Source organism: Papaver somniferum, chromosome 8 (genome assembly GCF_003573695.1).
Source record: "Papaver somniferum cultivar HN1 chromosome 8, ASM357369v1, whole genome shotgun sequence".
In the NCBI taxonomy this organism is placed as follows: Eukaryota; Viridiplantae; Streptophyta; class Magnoliopsida; order Ranunculales; family Papaveraceae; genus Papaver; species Papaver somniferum.
In genome coordinates, this window is record NC_039365.1 from 20,434,114 (window position 1) to 20,455,695 (window position 21,582).

Sequence of the window (21,582 nt, forward strand, 5' to 3'; positions counted from 1 at the left end):
GTATAATAATGTTGTTTGTGACATAGATGATGAGGAGCGAACATTGTAACCATGTTCTATACCAATTCTTCAAAGCAAAGTCTTTAAAGTTGGAGGCCAAGCTTCGTCATAGAGAAGAGGAACTGCGGCTGAAGTGGAAATAAATGAACTGAGGGGCCGTCTGAAGGAAAAAGAACAGCTGGGTAACGCTGAGGAGAGTCTTCGTTCAGAACTTGCTATAGTCCGCAACGAATTGGAGCAGACTCGTAGAAATGTCTCGTCCTTCACAGGTTCGTATTTTACGGATCTTTCACTCCTCGTGATTCCCTATCTGTATTTTGGTGTTCTGTCTGAGTCTCCCCACCCTATCTTCAGTGGGTGGAGTCCCCGAGCTGATATGGCTTCGGAAAGAAAGGGAACGACAGAAATCCCGTATTGCAGAGTTGGTGGGTAAGTTGAAAAGCGAAGCCGTAAAGTGGAATGCTCGCTGATGAGCACAACGCCTTAACAGCTGAGTGGCGTGAAAAGCGAACACTGATGGTTGATATGCAAAATAAGTACAATCATGACCGTTGTCTGTTTAATGGTACGCTGCTATGGACGCGTGACAACCTGCGTGATGCTCGAGAACATGCTTCGGACTTAGAGGCTAGAGTGCGCTTTTTGGAAGGAGAGTTACAACAGGCTCGTTTTTCTTAGGCCCCGGGGTTAGGGATAGTATGCTGCGTCTTTCCGAGGAAAGAGATAATGCTAGGGCCGAGGTTGGTGCTCTTAGTAAAGCCCTAGCAGCGTCTCGAGCTGATGTTGCTCGCCAAGTGGAGTCTGAAAGAGATCTTGAAGTGAATGTGTATCGACTCCATAAAAGGATGGGGGAGATGAATGACGAAGTCAACCATCTTCGTCACTTGGATTCAATGAAGCAGTAGGTAGACTTAGACGCGAGTCAATTTGCTCTTACGAACCTTCAAACGGATTATAAAAACATCCGAATATGACTTTCTTGATGAGGCTCGGGACGCAGTTGTAATGAGTATGAAGAGGCTTCGGCTAATGTCGAAGGTATAACCTCGTTTTATCGAGTGTGATTCTGTTATTTCTTTTTTAACCCCTTGGTATTTCTTGTTTTCAGCACTCGAGGGACAGCTTCACGCAGCAAATGATGAGCTTAAAAACTCAATCTGCCTTAGTGCAGCAGGAAGGACAAGCCAACTATTTCAAAGGGTTGGCCGCGTCTCGTGAGGAAGCAGCGGAGATTGCCTCCAAAGAGGCGGAACGCCTATCTGCATTGTTGTCTCAGGCCAACCAGCGGACCGCTGTTATCACTTATAAAGCTCGATGTCAGTTGGCTGAAGAGACCAACAAAGTCCTAGATAAGATTGAACTTGATCTTAAAGTCGAACATGGTCTTGTCAAGAATTATCCGCGTCGTCCCCTTCCCGCGCCCTTGCCTGGTTCTTCTGGGCCTCTTCAGGTGGTAGCGTACCTTCATCTCGCAGAGACAACCCTGTTGATGGAGCTGTATCGTCCAAGTAGATTTCTTTTTAGTTAGTCATAGAAAGTTGATCCTTGTTGATTATAATTTCGGATCATTTTTTGATGTGTTTCCTGATCTTATTTGCTGAATCTTGTAATCAACTCTTTATGAAATGGATCATCCTTTTGGCATACCTGCGTTATCAATTTTTTATTTTAAGTATTGTGAAGTGTTAAACTAGAAATAACTTGCTTTGTAAAAAGTTGAGAGTGTTTGGGTGCGACACCGAAGGTAAATACCTTCGTGATCGTCTTGAGACCTGTCACCCCGCTGGCGAATCCTGGGCCAGAGGATTCCCAAACGGTGGGGGCCGAGGCAGCGTTCTAGGATATGGAATGCTTATTTGAAATATTTACATGCACCCATTCCGTCGACCCGCTGCCTTAAAATTGGTTGGGTATCTCTTTCTGCTGGGTGCCTTCCCCCTGGTCTTACACTCATAGACACTGATAGGGGAGCCCTGAGAGATTGTAGATTAACTACTTTCCCCAATATTGTTAATTTATTATGTAATGTACATGCGTTCACCCAGCGGGCCTTTTGACCATTTCGTTTGCTTGAAGATTTCCCAAAAAGTTTGTTTGATTGATAGGTTGAGGCCTGCTACTCCTCGTCCAGAGATAGAAACATGTAAAGCGGTTACGCTGCCTTCTTCTTCTGGTATTCTTCACGCAGATGCAAAGCTGCGCTGCTCCTATGGGTAGTACGGTTTGAGCCATTTAGCATTCCAAGGGTGCCGGAGGACCTCCTTTCAGATTGCGAAGATAGTAGGAACCGTTTCCCGCAATGTCGTGTATTATAAAAGGTCCTCCCCATGTAGGTGCTAACTTTCCCCATTTCTTCTCTCGTTGATACTGCGGGATTGTTCTTAGCACATACTCCCTTCTACAAAATTTCGAAGCTTAACCTTTTTGTTGTACTCTCTCGCTAGTCTCCGTTGATAATTTTCCATCTTTTGCAATGCTGCTTCCCTCCTTCCTTCCAGGTCGTCCAGTCTCTCTAACATCATGTCTGTTGTGAGATTTTTCTCCCATGCTTCGGTCTTTGTGGTTGGCATGAGGATCTGTTGGGATGACTGCTTCAGCTCCATAAGTGAGGAGAAATGGGGACTCCCCAGTGGCAGATCTTCGTGTTGTCCTGTATGCCCATAATACATTGTGTAGCTGTTCACACCATCGCCCCTTGTGTTCGTCTAATTGCTTTTTGAGGATAAGGGCGAGGGTCTTGTTAGTAGCTTCCGCTTGTCCGTTGCTTTGAGGGTATATGGGGGTGGACTTGTTTTTCCTTATTTTGAAAGTGTCGAAGAGCATGTCTATGTTTTTCCCCTGTAATTGTTTACCATTATCGGACACGATTTCCGCTGGTATGCCGAACCTGCAAATAATGTTTTGGAATATGAAAGTAAACACGTCCACGTCTCTGATCCTGGCTAAGGCTTTGGCTTCCACCCATTTACTGAAGTAGTCCGTGGCTACTATCAAAAATCGTCTTTTCCCTGATCCTTCGATGAAAGGCCCAACGATATCTATGCCCCATTTTGCAAATGGCCACGGACTATCCACAGAATTCAACGTTGTTGCTGGTGCGTGTATCTTTTTGGCGAAACGCTGACATTCTTCACATCGTCGGGACATTCTTGCAGCATCTTGTATCATTGTGGGCCAGTAATATCCTTGTTTTTGCTTTGTCGGCTAGTGATCTCATGCCGCTATGATTCCCTGCGTCACCATAATGGATGTCGTTTAGAATTCGATGCCCTCTTTCCTGGATAAGCAACGTAGTAACGGTCCGAGGAAAGATTTCTTGTACAGGATCCCATCCCGAAGATCATATCTTCCTACTTTGGAGAGTATTTTCCTGGTTTGTTTGTGATCCGCGGGTAAGGTTCCATCCTTGAGAAACGCATGGATCATCATTCTCCAATCATCTTCGTTGTTGAAATCTTCGTCTTGATTTGCTCTTGACAGGATATCTTCTTCGTCAAAATCGTCACGGATGTCTTCTCCCACCTGATCTTCGATATTTTCTTCCACTGTATCTTGATTTGTAGCAAAGGAAAATTGTGATGCAATCGAAGGCTCGTATACCCTTGTTATTTTGATAGCTTCGATACTCTTGTCCTTCAGCATGGATGATATATATGCTAGGGCATCCGCGTGCCTGAGATCCCTTCTGCATAAGTGCCGGAACTTGATGTTCGGAATTTGTGATGCCAATGTTTGGACCAAGGCCATGTAAGCTGAGAGGGTGTCGTCGTACACATTGTATTCGAGCCCTATTTGCCGTATGACAAGCTGCGAATCACTTGTCAGTCTTACATCAGTTACCCCCATCTCTATTATTAAGCGGAGGGCATGTACGACTGCCTCGTATTCGACGATGTTGTTAGTATGCTCTTTGAATTCTAACCTGAGTGCCTGTACGATCCTTTCTCCAGTTGGGGTGGTGATGACAATGCCTATTCCTGCCCCTTCCTTATTTTTGGAACCATCAACGAAGACTTCCCATTGTCTTTGACTCGCGGGTTCGAGGACATCAACTGGATCCTTGCTTTCCTCGTCGGCTTCTGGTATTCCCCTAATCTCTTCATCGTTGTCCAGGGGAGGTCTGCTAAGAAATCCGCCAAAACTTGGGATTTTTGGGAATGTTGAATTTCATGAATGATGTTGAATTGGTCCAGGTGGGTGTTCCACTTGGCTATTCTTCCTACTTTTCCCGCGCTTTTGAGGACTGCTTCCAGTGGTGCTTTGCATGCGACGCGGATGAAGTGAGTTAAGAAATAGGTTCTCAGCTTTTGAGTAGCCCATACCAATGCCAGGATGAGTTGTTCGATCTTCGTGTAATTCCTTTCCGCAGAATTGAGGGTCTTACTGACATAATAGATAGGCTGTTCTATCTTGGTATTGGTTTTGACCAACACTGCGCTAACTGCGTCTTCTCTCTCTGCTATGTACAATGCCAAAACCTCATTAGGATCAGGCTTCTGCAGGATCGGAATTGAAGCCAGGTGTTCCTTGATTCTTTGGAAGGCTTCTTCGCATTCTGCGGTCCATTCAAACTTACTCCCTTTTTTGAGAATATTGAAAAAATGTTTGCATTTGTCCGATGATCGAGCAATAAATCTGCCCAAGGCTGCTAAGGACCCATTGAGATTTTGCACTTCTTTTAAATTCTTCGGAGACGACATTTCCACTATGACCTGAATCTTCGCGGGGTCTACCTCAATACCCCTTTTTATTACCAGATATCCGAGAAATTTCCCTGAGGTGACACCGAAAGTGCATTTTTCTGGATTTACTTTCATATGATGTTTCCTCATTGCTTCGAAAATATCTCTCAGGTCCTGGTGGTGATATTTGTGTAGCCTACTTTTGACGAGCATGTCATCAACGTAGACTTCTAGGGTACTACCAATCCATAGCCTGAAGATAGCGTCGACCATTCTTTGGTACGTTGCCCCTGCGTTTCGAAGTCCAAAGGGAATTCTAGTATAGCAATAAAGGCTATGCGGGGTGTAGAATGCTGTGTGTAGTTGATCTTCTTCTGCCAGGGCTACTTGGTTGTAACCAGAATATCCGTCCATAAACGACAGCTCTTCGTATCCTTCCACCGCTTCAACCAGTTGATCTATGCTCGGCAGGGGATAGCTGTCCTTTGGACATGCCTTGTTGAAGTTAATAAAGTCGATGCATATCCTAACCCCTCCATTTTACTTAGGAACGACGACCATGTTGGAGATCCATGTAGGGTATTTGACTTCCTTGATGAAACCTGCTTCTAGTAGTTTCTGAAGTTCTTTTTCTACTGCCTTATGATACTCTGGTGCAACTTTTATTATTTTCTGCCTGAAAGGTGGCGTGCCTGGTTTGATGCGCAGCTCGTGTTAGATTATTTTCGGATCAATCCCCGGCATGTCTCCTAACTTCCAGGCGAATACATCCGTGTATTCTTTAAGTAATTTGGTTAAGGATTCTTCTCTTTTTTCGTCCATTATGGTCCCTACTTTGATCATCTTTGGGTTTTCTTCCGTTCCTATGTTGATTTATTTTACAGGATCCACTGGTGTGAACACCGGCTTCGGGTCCCCAAGGACTAGGTCGCTCTTTAATTGCTATTTGGAATGTTTCTTTCCTTCGTTGGTTGCTGAAGCACTTGCCTCTGTGTTAAGGACATTATCATCCTTTGTCAAGCCCTTCCTTGTGGTTTCCTTGAGGAACAGGTCTATGGCCTTTTCTTTCGCAACTTCTTTATTTTTGATCATTCGGGTTTTCCGCTGTTCTTCCTGTTCGTTGTTGATATGATCCTGAATGGCCTGACACTCTTTTGCAGAGACCCGATCTCCCTTGATTTCCATTACTCCCTCGGGTGTAGGGAACCTGAGATATTGGTAGTAAGTTGCTTCCACTCCCTTGAGTTTATGTACCCACTTTCGTCCAATAATGGAGTTATAGGGGGATGGGGCGTCTACCATGCTGAATCGCGTTTCTAACTTCATGGGCCCGGCGCTCACCTGCAACACGATGTCTCCCAATGGCTTTGTGGGCGCTCCATTGAACCCGTAGATGGTGTAATAAGAGGTCATCAGTTGTTCATCATGGAGCTTCATCCGTTTGAAAGCGTCGTATAATAGAACATTCACTGAGCTTCCCCTGTCGATGAGGATATTTTTGAGGTTATATCCGGCCACTGGTAGTGTGAGGACCAAGGGATCGTCATGATCTTCCATATCTTCTTCGATATCTTCAGTATCGAAGATGATAGGTGCGTCCATCCACTCTTCGTGCTCGTCCACCTCTACGCCATCGATCTTGTATAATTCGCAGTGGTCTTCAAATTTCTTTCGTAGTCTCTTTCCTATCTGCGTTGTGAGTGAGGGCCCTGCGGCTTCGGAACACGAGATGGTGTTGATTGTGCGGTTTCCCTCTGGAAGTTGGACTTTCCTGGTTCGTTTGGATCTGTCCTCGGTGACTTCCTTTCGTCTGTATTGCTTGAGTTCGCCAGCATCAATCAATTTTTGAATCATTATTTTGAGGTTCTTGCATTTCTCGGTTTGGTGTCCATTGAAGCAATGATATTCACAGTAATATTTAGACTTCTCGGTCCTTGGGGGCTGTTTTCCCTTAGACCACGGCCACTCCAAGTTTTCCCTTCCTTTGATCTCTCGCAAGATCCGAGCGTAGCTAGCATTAAGCTTCGTGTAAACCTGTTCTTCGAATTTTTGATCATCTTTTCGTCGTTCATCTCTTCGTTCTTTACTATCTTCGTGCGCTCGTTCCACTGAGCTATTTCTTTTGGCCCCGCTGGTTTGTTCTACGGAATTGATACGGTGAGACCTCTGTGTTTGCGCCCTCGGGTTCTCACGCTGGATTTCTTCAAGACGAGCATATTTCTCAATAATTATTCGAAGATCTCCTTCTGTCTTAGGTACGCTCCCGTGGATCTCGACAAATAGTGGACTCATTCGGTCTAATCCCCACTTGTAGCAGTTGATGCTTACCACGGGATCTACACTCCATATGGCTTGGCAGATCTTGTGCCATCTGTTGGTGTATTCCCTCGTGTTCTCCTTGTAACCAATTTCCAGAAAAAAAAAATTATCCATTCCGGTGTTGACGGCTTTGTTGTACATGTAGGTTCTCAAGTATTTCTCTACGAGTTGATCGTAGGAGTTGATGGAACCAGGCGGCAGGTTGTCAAACCAAGACAAAGTCGATCCCTTCAGGCTTGATGGGAAATACCTACAGAGGACGGCGTCGTTTTGACTTCATCGGGCTAAGATACGATTATAATACCGGATATGTGCCGCGGGATCACTGGATCCGTCATAGCATTCAAAAGTTGGGACATGGCACTTTAACAGAATGGGGGTATTTTCCAGGCGATGAGTTAGGGGCGTGGAGTTAGCTTCTTTCATCACCTCTTCAAGTCTTCCTCCGCCTTGTCTGGCTTTTAACTGCCTGATCTCAGCCATCATCTCTTCACGCAGCTCTTCCATTGCGGAGTGATGTCTTGCGTTCTCATGCTCAGTTGAGCGTTTCTTTGTTCGAATCTCACTGTCATAATAGTCTAAGTCTTCGGCGGCATATTCTGGATCGGCTGCACTGCTTCCCCTAGCGGCGTTTGCTAGGATAATTCTTTGGTCTCGATTAGGCTCTGGTGCCTTAGAATTTTCTTCGTCCAGTTGTTGGCTAGTTTTCGTGCTTTGGGCAATCCTATATTTCAAGTCTTGGTTCTCCCTGGCCAATAAAGCTAAGGCATCTGCGTAGACCTGCTGGTTCTTTTTCAATTCTTTGAGCTCTACCATCAGTCGGTGAGACTGGCTTGATCCCTGATTGGGAGTTCCGGCTTGCACTCCTACGACCATAGTTTCCCCTTCGTCTACTGTGTGCATTAAGGGTGGTAGAGGATCAGCTTCAATTGTTGGTATCTCCATGCTTGGTCCCCTCGGTTGAGCTTCCACCCGTGGTACTAAAATCACTTGTATGGCTTGATTCTGATCGTTGGTTGACGGCATTCCGAAGACTGGTGGATGTGCGGGCTGATGTGTCATAGATTCTGCCATCCCTTCTCTTTGTTGGTGGATTTGGCTTAAAACCAAAGTCTTGTTAGCTTCTGTAGCATGGAGGGCCGCAACATTTGTGTTGTTTTTTGTGGATGCTGCTTTGAGAGTCGCGGCTGCAATGGAGTCAGCGTTCATAGGTGAGGTGATTTCCGCAGCATCCTGCCTCTGAGTAGCTATCTTAGCTTTGTCTCCTTTCTGCTTGCTTCGGGTCAGGACCGGGGTAACCCTCGGTGTCTCTCTTGATGAGGCTTTGGTTTTTCCTGCCCCTGGTATCTTTTCCATTTTTAGTCCTTAGTTGCATAGGGGAATAAATAAAGAGAACCAAAGATATCCACGAGGATTGGGTTAGTGCCATTCGCATCGCAGAATTTGCGGAATAAAAGGAAATGAGCTGCCAAAGGGTCTTAATAAAAGAGAAACATGAAGGCTCCGTCGGTCTAGTTTTCGCAATACAAGTCCTCTAATAAACAATCATGGACCTTGTTTTCAGACTACTTTTGAAAAGGAAAACTCTTGAAAAGGCAGATCTGTAACGAGAACTCATGAATCTGGATTACTAAATCTTAGTTTTAAAAGAAAAACGTCTCACGTGCAAATATGTGATAGATAGCCGTGGATTTGTCTGCTTTGAAATGGTGTTTGTGAAAATGAAGACCATGAACCCAGAATGAAAAAGGTTTTGAAACCACGCTGAACCCAGAAAAGGATTACAACCATAACACGCGTTTAAGGTGAAATCACAGGATAAGATAAATCTTTTACCGAGACAAAGTCCCTGTTTCTAGTGCCAAATTGTGAACACATAAATCACGAATCCATCCACGTGTTCACAAAAAATATGCGCATACATCCTAATTCTAGAATTGTACGTCGTATGCATAAAGGGGATGATTATATCGATTCATCGACTCGAAGCCTTCGGGCTTGTCATTGTCTAGTCGAGTATTATCGTAAATAATGTTCGAATAAAGGAATAAACCAAGAATCAAGTATAAATGTTAAGCATATGAAGTTTAACGCTGAATGTAAGGTGCTGAAATATAAATAAGACAGATTTACGTGGTTCGGCACTAAGGCCTACATCCACGGGGCTGGTGTTTCACTATGTATTGAATGGTTACAAAGATAGTCGAATGACTTTAGAATATACATAGATCTGCGGAAGTAGGAGGATTACTCACTTTTCCTATTTCTCTCTCCTATATTCTCCTTTTATTGCTCTGAATTGATTGATCCCCTCTTTTTTAGTGGAGAGGGGTATTTATAGGGTTGGAACGTGGGTCCTACTTCTGAAGTGTCGTTGTATTCTTATCTTCTTGTGCTTTGTGCCCATTACGCAGAGGTCTTCGGCGTATGCTGCGGCCTGAGCTTGAATACGAAGGGTTATCCTCGCCTCTTCCACGAGCTGATTGACACGTGTATATCTCTTTGGTATTTAATGCGGGTAGATGGATGTCTGCTCGTGTCAGACAAGTGTCTCTTTGTCTGGTCACATCTGTGTCAGCCGAACTTCCTCTCGGCCGTTGATCTGGGATCTTCCTCGGGATTGGATGTGATAACCCCCAAGGGGTATTATCTGGTGCTCCTCTGAGCCATCATATCTCTGTGACCCTCTGTCCCTGATCGTCGGATCTGCTGACCGGTGGCATTATCTGATGAGATGCTTGCTATCATGTTTTGATATCTTGTTTTATATGTCTTCCACGTGTCTCTTTCTGTACACGTGATGGATGATGAAAGGTGTACATACACGGTTGAAGTGAAAATCGATACTAGTAAAGATGGATTAAGAAATTTTAGTATATCAACTTTGCCGTTTTAGCTCGTTAGTTTTGCTGGAGTTTGGCTTTATCCCTCACCCATCCCCGAACCAAAGGAGATGGAAATTCACAGGGCTATGTATTGTATTCCCCTTTGACGCCAGGACCACCTAATTTTGTTTTTGTTTTCAGCCAAGTGCCATGGGACATGCATCATAAATTTAGTTTTAGCAGCATGCGCATTCTGAAAGACCCAACAAATCACTACCTAATCTCAAATTAACAAACAATTCTCAAAAGAATCCAAATGATGAATATGCAAAAGCAAAATAAGAGCCAAAAAAAAAAACAAAAAAAGGATGTACTCTTCCCACTTGTTACAGAATCTAAATTGCTTTGCTGTAAGAATCAACTATGGCACACCCGTTTTAAAGGTAGGTGTACATTACACATCACGTTCCAATCATCAATTTTCATATCGAACGGGTTTCTGAGGAGTGTATGCTACACTTACATCACAAAGTAGGTGGACGAAATTGTAAGTCTAGTTGACCGTTTGACTCTTTTCCACCCAAGTCAACTCAGTTTGGTCTTAGGATGCACACGTGGCGTATAATCACTGGATAACAGATTAAGAATATACATGAAGTACAGTACACAAAAAGGGTACTCCATCTCCCAGTAGAGATCTGATCTGAACTCCTCTGTTTCCCTCTCTATAACTTCCTACCAACTTCCAAAATCTCAATCAGAAATCAAAAAGGGTTTTCAACTTTGAATCGGATTTTGAAAATTCAATTCAATTGTAATCAAATTCCGATTCAGGTACCAAAAAAGTTTGTTTAATTTAAACTGAATTTTCTTACAGTTCATGGATTCATTCTGTTTTCAATTGAAATATCGGTGATTTTAATACTGACCCAGAATTTATAAGTCTCTGAATTTTATAGAATCGAACCCAATTTTGAATTGCAGAAAATTTTGAACCCAATGGCTGTAAGGAGACCAGGTTTGATTGCTTTGTTTGATGTTGATGGCACACTTACAGCTCCAAGAAAGGTATGCATTATCTTATACGTATATGGATTTGGAATTTCTAGTAGTATAAATGTATAATCTCATTGTCTTCTCTTTACTGATTTTTATGCCTTGCAGGAAGTGACTCCAAAGATGTTAGAATTCATGAGAAATCTAAGAAAGGTATTTGATTTTGAGAAGATTAGTGAATTTTTTTCCTATTTGTATTCAATGTTGGTATTGGTTTGGATTATAACCCCTTGAATGTGATATCAGGAAATTACTGTTGGTGTTGTCGGGGGATCTGATCTTGTTAAGATTACAGAACAACTTGGGAAATCAGGTAAAGAGTTTATCTGATGTATCTTGTTTGGTGTCAGTGAGAGCAAACCACAGAACATACAAGCTATGAAACCATAAATGTCAGCAACAGCCGGTATTGGTCATTTTCAGTCATGTTTAGTGTTTCCCATGTTCACCAGTCTTGGTAGCTGTGTGCTTCGTTACAAGTTTGGGTTGTTCGCCATTTAACACATAGAAAATTGAGTGTGTGAAGAATACGTAATTTATGGATGTCTTGTATACTTGAAATTTTAAACATGGGTCAGTTTCAATGCATCATTTGCATCTATCTTAAGCAGCATTAGAGAATAAGATTTATGTTGAAAACTAAACCCACAAGACCCATATACGATGGTTGTTGCTGGAATGAGAAATATAAATAGCTCTTTCGTTTTATGGTGTTGCTGGAAATCAGGGTGGGACTTTATGTAATTATTATTGTTATTAAAGTACATAATTATGCACATAGATGGTTTTTATAAGCTTGTTTGTGTGTTTTTTCGGTTTGGTACATGATTTCTTTCTATGAGACTATTAGAGATGTGCTTATTGACTGATAGAATTCTTGTTTCTTGCCAGTTCTAATGGATTACGATTATGTGTTCTCTGAGAATGGTCTTGTTGCTCACAAAGATGGGAAATTGATTGGCACCGAGGTACTCTTTTAATTATTTTAAACATAATGAAAATTCCGTTTGGAAACACTGTTGTTCGTCTATTTAAAAGATTCATCGTCTAAATGGGTGTTTGTTTGCGTTCGTACCACCAGAGCTTGAAATCGTTCATTGCAAATGATCAACTCAAGGTATGTCTTTCCTTGCTAGATGATTATGCTCTGCTGTATTATGAACGGTTACCTGTAAACAAGTCTGACTGCCGTCTAATGGGTTTCATATATTTACCGAGTTCTTACAGTTTGTGGTTACATTTTACAGGAATTTATCAATTTTACACTGCATTATATTGCTGATTTGGATATCCCAATTAAAAGGTAAGTAAATAATACAAGGGCTTGATTTGCGTATGCACTTGATAAATTAACTAAATGGAAGGATTTACTTTTCTTGTTACTTTTTCAATAGGGGAACATTTATGGAATTCAGAAGTGGGATGATTAATGTATCACCAATTGGACGAAATTGTAGTCAAGAAGAAAGAGATGACTTCGAGAAGTATGACAAGGTATATATGGTGAACCGTTCATTTTAATAAATGTGTATCAAGGCAGGCTTTCACTCTAATGTATCTTTTTCATTCCATTAGTAATACTTACTCCAAAACGTTTCAGATTCACAATGTTCGACCAAAAATGGTTTCTGTGCTTCGAGAGAAGTTTGCTCACCTCAATCTGACATTTTCCATCGGAGGACAGATAAGTTTTGATGTGAGTCGCGACCTTAGTCTAAATTTGAGATCGCAACCTTAGTAAATTTGAATTGTTAAACTGTGACATCATAGGAAGTAAACTTTGTGTTTGGGTCATTGCTTTGAACAGGTTTTTCCTCAAGGTTGGGACAAGACCTACTGTTTGAGGTACCTAGAGGAGTTTCAAGAAATTCACTTCTTTGGAGACAAAACTTACAAGGTACCTTTTTTTTATTTTTCGATCTCTTTAACAAATTACAGCTGAACAGCTTTAAGTATTCTTACAATGAAAGGCGTTATGCCCGTTTTGAAGCTTTAAGTATTCTTATAATGCAATTCATGTTTCTCGACCTATGTAATGCTTATGGTATGCTTTTACGAAATGAATTTATTGTTTGAACAGGGAGGAAATGATCACGAGATATATGAGTCAGAGCGAACAGTGGGTCACACAGGTAATCTTCTACTCTATGTAATAAAAATTGTAGAATTGCATTCTTATTTGCTATTTTACAAGAAATTGTTCATATTCCTTCTTGTTTGCTCTTTTTATTTGCTTAAAATCCTGTTTGTCTTTCTTCACTTTTAAAATTGATGTAAGCTGAATCGTAATTTCTTTATCTATACAGTCACCAGTCCTGACGAAACAGCAGAGCAGTGCACATCGCTCTTTCTTGCCAAGCAGGCTTGAGGTCTCTAAAGGAGCGCAAAGTGTCATATGATGTGAAATCTACACTGCTGCAATAAGCCGTTTGCGAAAATTCATGTTTGAGCAACCATATTTCTCAAAATTTACCTTGTATTTTCCGCTTTCATTGGTTAGAGCAATCTCTTTATGGAAAGTGTTCTTTATTTTATTTCGAAGACTGGAATTTCTACTTCGCGGTATAAGTTATTGGAAAGTCTTGCAGTTTCATCTTATTGCATCTTCTGAATAATCCTAAATATGAAATCTCATAATGGAATCTCATATTTATTTCAGCAAACCATCAGCTGTCTGATTTCCTGCCCTGGGACAGATTTTGTTCACTACCAGAAATGCTTTTGTTTTGCATTCTCTTCATGTACTACCCATCAAGTCTTTCAAAGTGTCAGACATAAAAACAGGATGTGTAAACAAATTTGAAGTACATCAGAGAAACAATTTTCAGAAACAGATTGGCAGAGAAACATTTTTTATGGTAGCCAAAATTTGGTTACATTTTTCAACAAATGTACATATTTACATCTTTCATATACAAGAAATACCACCTGGGAGTCAGTTCCCAGACATTAAATGTTATTTACACTAATCGGAAACAAATGCAGGTCCTGGAAGACATAAAACTCGAAGCCAAGGAGAAAAGGCAAAACAAATTTTTTCCCTTAGAAATTCCCAACCATCTCCATAGCAGTTGTAAATTTGGCATCACCCTTTCTCGTGCAATCATGCCAAAAAGATCTGAAAATGGATTTGGCTCCACAGGAACATGATGTCAACTTTCTGCGATGTTTTTATGTAGTAAGCAGAAAATGGCAGCTTCACTTACTACATTTTCCATTCTCAGATTTTCAAGCTTCATACCTTTTTATCAGGGCTGGCTAGCAAGAAAGAGGTGTCAGTCTTCTGCCCACCGGTGGAGTGAGATAAAGTTGAGGAGATTGACTACTTGTTGGTGTGCTGAAAAAGTTTGATCTGTAACCTGGGGAGATTCGGCCCCGCCTACCAGGGAACCACACAACTGAACTGGGTGATGAATATGGGAAATTGTATGATGATGATCCCTGAGATGAAGGTAACTTTTTGCCTGAAGAATCATTGTGGCCAGGGAAGATGGATACAGGCGGTAAACCTAGGGCATCACACTTATAAACGGGAGTTCGAGGCGAGGACAGCATCGGTCCTGGTGGGCATGGGCAAGTTGTCTGACTCGGGCTGTCTTTCAATATGGTTGCAGGGTACTTTGGAAGTATGGATATCCTAGGGGATAATCCTGCTACATGCACATTTCCAGCTAGCTTCACCTCCAATGTCTTTCCATTGATGAGGTACCCATTCATGGCTGCTACAGCTGCAGCGGCATTTACAGGACTGTCATACCTAACAAAACCATAAGCTTTATAGAAACCTGTGTTTCGGTAGTTGATCACTTTAGCTTCAATGAGAGTGCCAAAAGGAGAAAATAGCTCCATCAACCGATTTTTATCCACGGTTAAGGGTAGATGACTCACAAATAGATTTCTCTCATCAACTTCTTTACGGATTTTACTCTCAACAGTTGGTGGAGTTGACCCAATGCTGGACTGAGAATAAGACCAGTAAGATGGTGAACTACCCGACGAATTCTTGCTGCCACTGTTACTCAAAGTTGGTGACACGAAAGGGCAAGTAAAAGAGACATGGCTTCCACCACATCTTCTGCATGAGCTATGAAAAGATGAACTCTGACAAGGGCAAACATAACTCTTGTGCCCCTCCTCACCACAAATTCTGCATATTTTGGAAAGTTCCTGTAACTGTGCATGTTTGTGAACATTCAGTCCATCATCAATGGGAATGAGAAGCTTCTCGACTTTTGAAACAGCCTCATCCACTGATTTCTGGTTATCTGCCTGGACCAAGACATGCAAATCTTCATTGCCAGAACGAACAGCCATTTTTTCTCTATCATTTCCTGAAGCTTTTCCTTTAATCGTGATCTTAGCTCCAGTTTCTTTCTCCATTCGCTTTTGTGTATATCCTTTTGGACCAATTATAAGACCAAAAAAGTTATACCCTGGATATTCCCTGACTGGTAAGTAAAGTTTCTTAAAAAACACCGAGGGCTTTGGTTCAGGAGTGGGACTTCTGAAGGTGGGGTTCTTCTGAATCAACCTTGATATTATAGCTTGTCGTTCTTGAATAAGTTTTTCACGCAATCTGAGATCCTTTGAGTTCATTCCGGACTCCAAGTTATCATCCAGTGGTGGGGGAAAAGGAGACCATTCTTCCTCTGGCCAATCATCATGGAGATCTTTTCTCTGCAGCTTACTGTTTATAACGGAAAGTCGTTCATTCAGCTCGTGCCTTTGTGGATCAGCAATGGAAACAGGTACTTTAACAAAGTCAGGCAATTTTAAAGGACCGAGTTTTTTAAGTAGGGAACCATTGTCAGTCCACTTGGTTTTCCTCCTTTTGTTACCCCTATCACCTTCATTTCCTTCCCCTTCTCCTTCAGACTGTGAATCCCATCTATTACAGCGTCGCTTTCCAGAACTTCCACTGTGTTCCTGCTTCTCAGAAGTACTTTCATTACTACAGAATGATCCTGGAGTTCTACTTCCATCAGTCAGAGGGGTTACAGCAGGCCCAACCACTAATTTTGGTTTCAAACATTGCCCAGATTTGCACTTTTTCAACAAAGGGTGAACTTCTACAGATCCCAGTTTACCTAATGCTGCATCCAACGTTCTCTTTTTTTCATCCGAATTAACCCGTACAAATTCTTTAACTATCTCCTTAGTTGGTTTCTCTTTCTTAACTTTACAGTTTCTGCAATCACTATCTGAGGTTAATTGAACCACAGATTCTTTCAATGCCTCCCCAGTGATTTCTGCAACCAGCTGTTCAGCTTGAGTTTTACACTTAGCAGCATTACTTGAGGAATTTACTCTCCTACTACGCCGCATTCTTGTTTTTCCTGGTACATCAGATATTGAAAAACATTACCAAATTGGTGAAAGAAAACCAATGAACTATCAAAAAGTTATATGCAGAACAGTTTACCATCTCAGACTATTCACTTGTTCAAGGAAATCAACACCAAGACAGATTTTATCCCATCTTTCAAATGGTTATGAACACGACGAACATCTATGTCAATGAAATATACAGAACCCATAAAGGATTGAACTAAGAAGCAAAAGACACTCATATCCTGGAACAAGTGTAGGCATCTTACGATCAAGAAAAACATAATTCCCAAGATTCTCAAATGTGGATATATGAGTAAATGGTGCCAAATTCCTCAGAACTGCAAAACCCTCAACTTGAAGATCTAAACAAGATGCCCTAAAAGAGAAAGACAAGAAAAACCAAAATCCAAAAAAAATAACATTCAAAATTCTGTATTAAAGGATTTCTAATTTTCAAAAAATTGTAACGTTATTACCTTCTACGAATCACTCACAGTCGCAGGATTCAAATTCAGTTAGGGTTTCATCATCGTTGTCAATTCTTCCATTCAAACTACGTAATTACAGAAACTAAAAGAAACCCAGAAAAGGTCTATCAATTTAGAGAGAAATCAGTAAACAAGAACCTAAAATTCAGTAGAAACGCCAGAAAATGTACGGAAAAAGACAACGAAAAAACATTTCCAGTGACCAGATTATGTGAACAAAGAGAATCAAAATTGAGTATCAAACTAGGACTAACCTGATTTAAAATCTGCCGGGGTGAAGCCCTAGTATTCAGATCTTAAAGTTTGAATTTTGAAAGAAGAGGGGAAAAATGTGTCTGGTAGTCGCGTTCGATTTTCTCACCCTTCTTTAAGTCAGGGTGTAATCTGGTGAAGTTCGATTCTCGGTGCTTGCTACAAGGTGCCAAGCATCTGAGTGATGCATTTTTTTTTAAAAAGCGAAAACTCTAGGGTTTCACGTGAGAGGCTCCGGTTTTTTTCCCTCACTTTTCTCTTTTGCGTTCTTTAGGTTAGAGCGCAAAATCAAGACAATAATCCGCCAGTCTTTACCAATCGTCATGATAATCAATCAAAAAGGATATGGAATCAACCTCGATCAAAAAATATCTATACCCCTAGGAATAACGCTGCAAACCCTAATCCTATGAACCCTAATTCATCCGAGTTTGGGAGGCAGCACGAAGATGGCAATCCTAACGCGTTTAGGAATCTGAAGGAAGACGGAAATCATGGCGCGTTTAGGCAATCACATGAAGATGGCAATCAAGGCGTGCATATGGAAGGATCTTATGCGGCTATATTAAAGAAGAGAACACATGTTTTATCAAGGATTGATGCTGAAACACTCTCTCATCCTCCAATTCGTTCTACAACAAACAATGATGTTTTGATTAAGATCCCACGGGAAACTCACGCAAGGATTAAGGCTGTGTGGAGATTTAGTTTGGTTGGCCGTTTGGTGTTTTTCAAAACCCTAAATTTGATGATGTTAAAAGAGAATTATTGAATCAATGGAAGTTATCTGGTTCGGTTCAATTTATTCCATGGAAGAAGGGATACTTTGTTATTAAGCTAGACAATGAAGATGATCGAAAACGTGTAAGCTACGAGGGCCCGTGGAAGATTAAATATACAACAGGAATTCAGCAGCTTAAGATTCATCCATGGACGCCTATGTTTGATCCTGGGAAAGATAAGATTACTAGAGCTGCAGTTTGGGTTCGTTTCACGGCTTTGCCAATGGAGTTTTGGGATGAAGAGACGAATTTTAGAATGGCAAGAGGGCTTGGTAAGCCGGTTTCTGTTGATCCGCGTACTTTGCGCCATGAATATGGTTACTTTGCTGCTGCTTTGATTGACATATATTTCTCTCAACCTTTAGTAAGGATTTTGATTGATGGTGAAGAGAATGACGAGATCTTTGTTCAAGATTATGAAATTTTAAACAGGCCAAGCTTTTGTGATTACTGCAAATCTATCGGCCATAAAAAATCTGATTGTAGAACAAAAAAGTTTGATGATTTGAAAGACAAGGCTGATGTAGAAACTGATCCTGAGATTAAAAAATAAATTGAAGCTGATATGGATGATCTTAAGAATTTCTGGCAAAAAGAACGAATTCCCAAAGGTAAGAAGAATTTGCCAGATGATGCTCCAATCTTGGAAAAAGACCAACCTAAGAAACCTGGAGATGATCCCAACACTTTGAAGAAGAAGAATTCAATTCTTGAGATGGCTACTGGTAAACGTACAATCTTTCCCGAGCATAGTGATAGTTCTGGTCGACAATTAGATGAAGATGGTAAGGAATCGGAGATGCATACCGATGGTGCAGCATCGTCCATGCCGCATACTGATGATAATGCATTAGCTGAAGCTCGCAATGAAAGTGTTGTACATTCCGTGAAGCTCATGGAGGGTGGTGGCCTATCAAAACAATGCGGAGATGATGCAAACGATGGTGGTGAGGCTTCACTTGGGTTGCATAATGATGATGCGGAATCTGTCCGCAATGAGGATGCTGAATCTGTTTTGCGTAGTGTTGGTGCGACACTTTTGGAAATTGTGCACGATAATTTGTGCAAGGAAGATGATACCAATTTGGAGATGCAGGAGATGGAAGCTTATAGGAATTATGAGGCCATGAAGGAGACAGCCAGGCAACGTGAGGCTGATGCCGAAGCTGCCAAAATACAACAAGATATTGCTAGAACAAGGCTAGAGAATTTGAGGAAGAAGGTTTTAGATTTGCATCATTCCCCAGTTAATAGTCCGACTACTATGGATTCTCATGAGGAAGCTAGTTTTAGTGAAGCCACTAAAACTTCAAGAAGATCTGCTCCAGCTAAATATTTAGAGAACTTAACACTTTCTAATAGGTTTGAAACCGGGACCGAGGAAATTGATAAGATAGTTATTGAGGCTGATGACGAAATTGCAGATGCGGTGGATATGATAGCAACAAACACTTCCAAAATAGTTGAAGAGGATGCAAGAAATTTGGAGACCCTTGCTGATAAAGAAATAGCTGATCATGAGAAGAAAGAATTGGCTGACAAAAAGAAAAAATCAAGAGTTCCTAAGAAGAAGGCAGTTTCTGTGGCAAATGTTAGTCAAGTTCAAACACGAGGAGGAAAATATTCTAGACAGGGTTCGGCAAGCCCTTCGAAGAACAGAGTTAATTAATGCGGGTCTTTTATTGGAATGCTCAAGGCTTGGCTAAAGATGGTGCAAGGGCCAAGTTGAGTGAGTTTTACCGCTTGCACAATCCTGATGTTATTTGTATTGCGGAGCCGCAGGTTCGTTGCACTACACGTTTTGTTAGGAACTTAAATTTGCTTGATTTTTGTGAAGATGTTATCACTAATGAGGTGCATGGTCAGAGAGGTAACATCTGGGTCTTTTGGAGGAATTCTCTAGCAAGGCCGAATGTTTTATCTTCTTCAAAACAGGCTATCACTTTAGATTTTTCTGGTAATTATGTCACGGCTGTGCATGCTTCTTCTGATGCGGTGGCAAGGAGATATCTTTGGCGACAACTGGGGCTGGGATTTATTTCCATTCCGTGGTTGGTGTTGGGTGATTTTAATTGTGTCTTGCGTTTATATGAAAAGAAGGGTGGAAGGCCGATCAAAGAAATTTTTATGAATGAATTTCGAAGCTGGATCTCTGACAATGGTTTGGTGGAAGCTGATGCTATTGGGAAGAAGTATACTTGGTCTAATTGTCGGAGTGGCATCCATAGAATTGTTTCTAAACATGATAGGGATGTTATTAATTATGCTTGGCATGATAAGTTTGCTAACTGGCGGTGCAAAACTATGCCTCGTATTTGCTCTGATCATTCTCCTCTTATTGGTTTTGCTTTTGATAGTCCAAGGCCAAATAGGGCTCCTTTTAGAATTCAGAAAATGTGGCTTTCTCACCCATCTTTTTTGGATTTTGTAAAGGATAATTGGAGTGCTAGGCTGGATGGTGCACCTCCTTTCGTCTTTACGTCAAAGTTGAAGAGGCTGAAAGATGCTTTGAAGATTTGGAACAGAATGGTGTTTGGTGATGTTAAGTTCCGCTTAAAGCAAGCTGAATTGAATCTTGATAAGGAGAATGATATTCTGGATCAGAATGTTAGTTGTGAGATGCAGTTTTTGAAGGTTGTTGATGCTAGGAAAGCTGTTGATGAGGTGTGGACTGAGATGGCAGTTATGCTTAATCAAAAATCGAGAACTAGTTGGTTGGAGGATGGTGATCAAAACACTCGGTTTTTTCACAACTCAATTCGTATGAGGAGCATCCAAAACACAATCTCTGAATTGAAGATTTCTACTAACTCTACTTTATTTTTGCAGGATGAAATAAAAGATTACATTGTTGATTACTATCGTGCAAAATTCAATGGTGGAGCTGTGCACATTGATATGGAGTTGTTTGATTATGATCATGAAAGCATATCCGCTACTGAAAGTGCTTTTATGGATGCTATTCCATCTTTGGATGAAGTTAAGGAGGCTGTTTTTGATCTGGGCGCTGATTCTTCTCATGGCCCTGATGGTTTTACAGGTTCTTTCTTTAGAGTTTGTTGGAACATTATTTCTTGAGATCTTTTTAATGATATTGCAAACTGTTGGGCAATGCGGAAAATTCCTAACGGCATTAACTCTAGTTTTATTGTTCTAATTCCCAAGAATAACAAATCTGATGCTATTAAGGATTATAGGCCGATTGGTTTAAGAAACTTCTTCTTCAAGATCATTACAAAGATTATGGCTACCAGACTTGGTACTGTGCTGAATAAATTGATTTCTGAAGAGCAAGTGGCGTTTATGAAGGGAAGAAACATTCATGAGAACATAGCTTTGGCGTCGGAACTGATCAATGAGATTAGTGTGGAAAGGAAGCATGGTAATGTTGGCCTCAAACTGGATATAGCCCAAGCTTTTGACACGGTTAGTTGGGAATTTGTCGTGGAAGTTTTTCGTCAATACGGTTTTTCTGATACATGGTGCTCGTGGCTGCTTAATATTCTTAACTCTGCTCGGATTTCTATCATGATTAATGGTAGTCCTGAAGGTTTTTTCAGTATCACTAGAGGGTTGCGTCAAGGTGATCCTCTTTCACCTTTGATTTTTGTTCTTATTGAAGATGTTTTGAGCCGCAATCTAAGTTGTTTGCAGCAAGAAGTATGCACCATATGGTGAACAAGAAAGGTGTGGCACAAACTCATTTGCTCTTTGCGGATGATATTCTTATTTTCTGTAAAGGTAATCTTCATAGTTTGCAGCATTTGAAGGAGATGCTTGGTATGTATCAACGTGCCTCTGGGAAATACGTTAGTTATGCCAAAAGAAAATTCTATTATGGTGGAGA

The 21,582-nt window shown here is 41.2% G+C and overlaps 2 protein-coding genes across 5 annotated transcripts; one reads left to right on the plus strand and one right to left on the minus strand.

Annotated features, from left to right (window-relative positions):
- Positions 1-10,500: 10,500 nt before the first annotated feature.
- On the plus strand, positions 10,501-13,541 carry LOC113304454 (phosphomannomutase-like). The gene is made up of 12 exons (XM_026553581.1): positions 10,501-10,660; positions 10,811-10,894; positions 10,991-11,035; positions 11,129-11,195; positions 11,774-11,850; positions 11,964-11,999; positions 12,130-12,185; positions 12,277-12,376; positions 12,483-12,578; positions 12,690-12,779; positions 12,963-13,014; positions 13,189-13,541. The coding sequence occupies exons 2-12, from the start codon at positions 10,826-10,828 to the stop codon at positions 13,248-13,250; spliced, it is 750 nt and encodes a 249-aa protein (XP_026409366.1). The 5' UTR covers positions 10,501-10,660; positions 10,811-10,825; the 3' UTR covers positions 13,251-13,541.
- A 176-nt stretch (positions 13,542-13,717) lies between these two features.
- LOC113304453 (splicing factor-like protein 1) lies at positions 13,718-17,090 on the minus strand. Of its 4 annotated transcripts, XM_026553576.1 has the most exons (5): positions 16,956-17,064; positions 16,690-16,783; positions 16,480-16,589; positions 16,305-16,391; positions 13,718-16,218 (listed from the first exon to the last, which is right to left on the minus strand). In XM_026553576.1, exon 5 carries the CDS (start codon positions 16,205-16,207, stop codon positions 14,141-14,143), a length of 2,067 nt encoding a protein of 688 aa, XP_026409361.1. In that variant the 5' UTR covers positions 16,208-16,218; positions 16,305-16,391; positions 16,480-16,589; positions 16,690-16,783; positions 16,956-17,064; the 3' UTR covers positions 13,718-14,140. The 4 variants fall into 4 exon arrangements, with proteins under 4 accessions (XP_026409361.1, XP_026409365.1, XP_026409363.1 ...); XM_026553580.1 differs by lacking the exons at positions 16,305-16,391; positions 16,480-16,589; XM_026553578.1 differs by lacking the exons at positions 16,690-16,783; positions 16,956-17,064 and having other exon boundaries at positions 16,480-16,680.
- Positions 17,091-21,582: the final 4,492 nt, after the last annotated feature.